We start from the raw sequence: 4515 nt of genomic DNA, 5'->3' as shown, positions 1-4515 counted from the left end.
GTACATAGAATGAATGGAAAAAAAGTTACCTTATTTTTGCATAGCTAGGGTCCTTTTCTAGATTCTTGCTAACGTGTGACAACGTTGTGTCATGTCCTTTTAGATACCTTCCTTATTTCTTTGTGTTTTTGCCTTATTTCTATGTATCATTGGTACCTTTCTTATTTCTTTTATTAGGTGTCAAAAAACATGTAAAATGGACACTAGCACATCAATTTAAAAAGGAGTTAAGAAAGTATCCATGGTGACTAGCACAACACAATAAAGCCATTCTAAACAGTATCCTTAACCCCTAAATCTCAATGGAAAGGTAATAATTTAGCTCTGAATTTCATGTATGAGACACACACACAGAGAGACAGAGAGAGAGAGACAGAGAATTTCGAGACGGGAAGGAAGGGAAACAGCAAATTTCGACATAGTCATATGGTGGATGTAGGTCTGTGATATGTGATATAGCCTGTGAAGGTAGGTCCGCCGGTGGAGGTTCTCCCCATAAGAGGCTCTACCTATCACAACTAGACATGGGCTGCTTTGTTTTCTTTTAGACGAGCTTTATCGCCTCGGATGAAAGAGTGAACGGAGTTGATCGCATAAGAATAGAAGTTAGGTATTTGGTAGTCACTGGATGATCTGACGGGCGAATCTTTGGAAATGGTGTCAACCTGTCTGGCCATGCAGCTCGTTAACGTCACTTCAAGTCACTTGTATTTAGGTGACGGTGGGGCTGATAAAGAAGTTGCCGTGCCTTCTCGCGTTTGTAGAACGAATGATATCTACTTGCAAGTGTTGGTGAGTAATTAGGTGAGGGTAGAACAAGTAAAGCAAGAGCTAATCTTCTAACATAAAGAGGCCAATAAAAGGGCGTACTACTCCAATAAAGATGCGTGTTGCCCCTTAGATATCATGCTACGTTTTGCCAATGCACTAGCTGATTTAGCTATGTGATTGACCCAACTGTCATGTTATCGTGCTGATGGAGTTAGTTGGATTACTGAAGCTACTGTAATGCTAGCCTAGTCATAATTTTGATATTGGATGTTGAGGATTTTCAACCATATTCCAATAGTTTTTCGAAATAGTTTATAAGAATATTCTATATGAAAGGAGATTACAGCTAGCCAAAATTCCATTGTGAAAATTGGATTAGAAAAAACGGAAGCTCAGCTATGGTTGTATGCTGAAGAGTTGTCACACAACGCTAGCAGTAGCGTGGCAAAGAAAGAGTGTTTGTTGAAATTTTCCCCACACTCTCAACACTTTACTATCTTCGGCGATTGGGTTAGGATTCAGGAAGCAAAAGAAGCGTTCCGTTGTTGACAAGTCTTGTTACAAGCTAGCTCTGTTCCGTCCGCTCGAACATCTGTTATGTATGGCCTAGCAAAGCTATAAAAAGCCACTTTCATTCCTATGGCAGCACTCGAGCAGACTCCGGACCTCCCTCTCTCTCTCTCTCTCTCTCTCTCTCTCTCTTTGTCGGTCGCACGCGCCCGCAGAAGACGATATTTGTAAGGTCGCCAAAAATGGCGGTGCAGGTTTGGAGTAGCGGAGGAGGCAGCGTCACACTGGCCTCAATAATCTATCTTCTGCTACTCGTCCAGCTAGCGGCAGCAAATTATTTTGTGTCGCCCCCGCAATACAACAAATACGATGCGCCCCCGCCCTACAAGAAATACGAGTCCCTGCCACCCCCGCCGCCGTATAAGTACGAGTCGCCCCCACCCCCACCGCCTTATAAATACGAGGCTCCCCCGCCTTATAAGTATGAGTCTCCGCCCCCTCCACCTTACAAACACGAGTCTCCCCCACCTTACCAGTACAAGCATCTCTCTTCCCCCCCTGCTCCGCCTCCCTGCAAGGCTGTCGTCTCCGGCAACGTCTACTGCGACCTCTGCAAAAATAGCAAGCTCAAAAAGCCTCTCAAAGGTATAATACCACCTCTCTCTCTCTCTCTCTCTCTCTCTCTCATATCAAAGTCTCTTGATTGCTGATCAATGCCGCTCCCCGCTGCACTGTCCAGGCATCAAGATCGGCGTCTTCTGCTGGAACAGCAAGTCCGAAGACTCATTCTACGGCCTCACCGATGAGAGCGGCAGATTCAGAATAGAGCTCTCTGGATTCGACTACCTCGAACATGGCAGCGACGCTTGCAAGGCCATGCTCATCTCGCCCTCTTACGACACCTCCTGCACCGTCCCCACCAACCTTCACGGAGGCGAATCGGGCGCCGTTCTTCACATAAAGTCCAAGTCCAAGGACGAGGTTTCCTTACTCGCGGGCCCCTTCGCATACATCTCCAAGAAGGAATACACTGATCAATGCTATGAGCACAAGATGTCTCCACCACCTCCATACAAGGAGGAATGCCCTCCTCCACCATACACGTACGAGTCCCCACCCTCTCCCCTTTACCAGTCTTCACCCGCTCCACCAGACAAGTACGAATCTCCACGCCCTCCCCCTTATAAGTACGAATCCCCTCCCCCACCTCCATACAAGTATGAATCCCCACCGCCTCCCAAATACAAATACGAAACCCCTCCCCCTCCCCCACCTCCATACAAATATGAATCCCCACCACCTCCACTGTACAATTACCAGTCCCCTCCCCCACCTCTATACAAGTACGAGTCCCCTAGTCCTTACAAACACGAGCTTCCTCCCCCTCCCCCATACAAGTATGAATCCCCTCCACCGTCCTTAACACACATGCCTGCCCCACCTCCTTATTTTCACAAGTCAAGCGTTAACTCTTGACTAAAATGTCGAGCTAAATGTTGCCATTTGTCTCTCCCTCTCGATTATTGAGCAGTTAACGGAAGCCCAACTTAAATGTTCTTTACCAATGACCAATAATAGTTTATTAGATTCTAGCTCGCTCGCTCGCTCTCTCTCTCTTTCTCTCTCAAACAAGCATACTTATCTGTTATAGCTCTAATTAGTATCTATATACGCTTGTTAATATCTGTTAATGTGTTACTTGGAGTTCGGAAGGATATGTGATTACCAGGAATACAATTTATATGTAGAGACGGGGCCAATGACAAGACATTATAGAACATTTAGAGGCTATAAACATTGACGGTTTGATTGGAGCACCAAGGTTGAATTATTAACAAATTAGATTTGAAACTCCTACTTTTAGCTCTGTGAGCTAATTCCTAGTCTCAAGTTAACCAAGGATTAAGCTAGATGAAGGCCATAGTCTATTCGTTTCAAAAGTTTCTTACTTTGTATGGGTTGTATGATTTGTGAAAATTAGAGTGATCTATGTTGGATTCAAGATATGATCCTTAAGAGAATCCTAAAACAAACTAGAACAAAAGTTTATCACATTGACAAGTTTATTATTGAATTAGCATTAATGTAGTATGTTGGATATCTTCTCGACAACTGATAATGTTGTCATTGAATATGCATTCATGTAGTATTAGATGCTATGTGCCTAGCTTCTCTCAACACTTCATGATGGTGTTCATCCGATGCTTTGCACTAGTAAGTTTGATGTACCAAAATTTGAAATACTTAGGATATATCACATCCTAATGCGCATCTGATGTGGCAAGAGGAATTATAGGTGGCTAAGTCACAAAGAAACCAATCGTGAAAAACCCCAAAGCTTTGTGTTATACATAAGTATGTATGTGTTTAAGAACATAGCTTCACACATATATAAAAATGATTTACACATGTTCCAAGATACACTACAAGGATTTGAGCTAGTAGCGACGCCGATTAGCGACGGCGGATAGCGGCGTCGCTATTGGCGTCACTAATAGCGTCGCTATGTGCGTCGCCGCAAAGCTCCACAGGGAAAAAAAGCGGTCGAAACCGAGCGCGGTTTTCATTTCGCGTTTGCGACTTGTGAGTTTTGAGAGCGAGAGCGAGGGAGAGCGCGACCGTCGTGAGAGAAGGAGAGGAAGAAGACTTGCCACCGCCACCGCCACCGCCGCCGCCGTCGTTGTTCGCGAAGGAGAGGAGGAGCCTTCATCACAAAGAGGAGCCGCCCCACGCTCGCCATATCTCATCGGTGAGTCTCCCTCTCTCTTTCTTTTGCTTGTTTAAGGTTTAAATCGCTCTCTTTTGCTTGTTTAGGAGAGGAAATGAGAGAGAAAGAGAGGGAGAGGGAGAGAGAGGGAGAGAAAGAGAAAGAGAGGGAGAGGGAGAGGGAGAGGGAGGGGGAGGAAATGAGAGAGGGAGAGAAAGAGAAAGAGAGGGAGAGGGAGGGAGAGGGAGAGTGCATTCTCTCTCTCCCTCTCCCTTTTGCTTGTTTAATGTTTAAATCACTTTCTTTTTTGCTTGTTTAGGAGAGGAAACAAGAGAGTAAGAGAGAAAGAGAGGGAGACGGAGAGAGAGAAAGAGAAAGAGAACGAGAGAGAAAGAGAGGGAGAGGGAGAGAGAGAAAGAGAAAGAGAACGAGAGAGAGAGAGAGGGAGAGGGAGGGAGAGTGCATTCTCTCTCTCCCTCTCCCTTTTGCTTGTTTAATGTTTAAATCACTTTATTTTTTACTTGTTT

At 45.0% G+C, this 4515-nt stretch overlaps 1 protein-coding gene across 1 annotated transcript; it reads left to right on the top strand.

Moving 5' to 3' along the window:
- The first annotated feature begins 1104 nt into the window (after positions 1-1104).
- On the top strand, positions 1105-3039 carry LOC148019591 (uncharacterized). The gene is made up of 2 exons (XM_087700775.1): positions 1105-1926; positions 2021-3039. Exons 1-2 carry the CDS (start codon positions 1524-1526, stop codon positions 2755-2757), a joined length of 1140 nt encoding a protein of 379 aa, XP_087556901.1. The 5' UTR covers positions 1105-1523; the 3' UTR covers positions 2758-3039.
- Positions 3040-4515: the final 1476 nt, after the last annotated feature.

This window comes from Lygodium microphyllum, chromosome 19, assembly GCF_053477565.2.
Source record: "Lygodium microphyllum isolate KBCC chromosome 19, Lygodium_microphyllum_v1.1.10, whole genome shotgun sequence".
Classification (NCBI taxonomy): Eukaryota; Viridiplantae; Streptophyta; class Polypodiopsida; order Schizaeales; family Lygodiaceae; genus Lygodium; species Lygodium microphyllum.
This window is presented reverse-complemented; position numbering and strand designations above follow the sequence as displayed.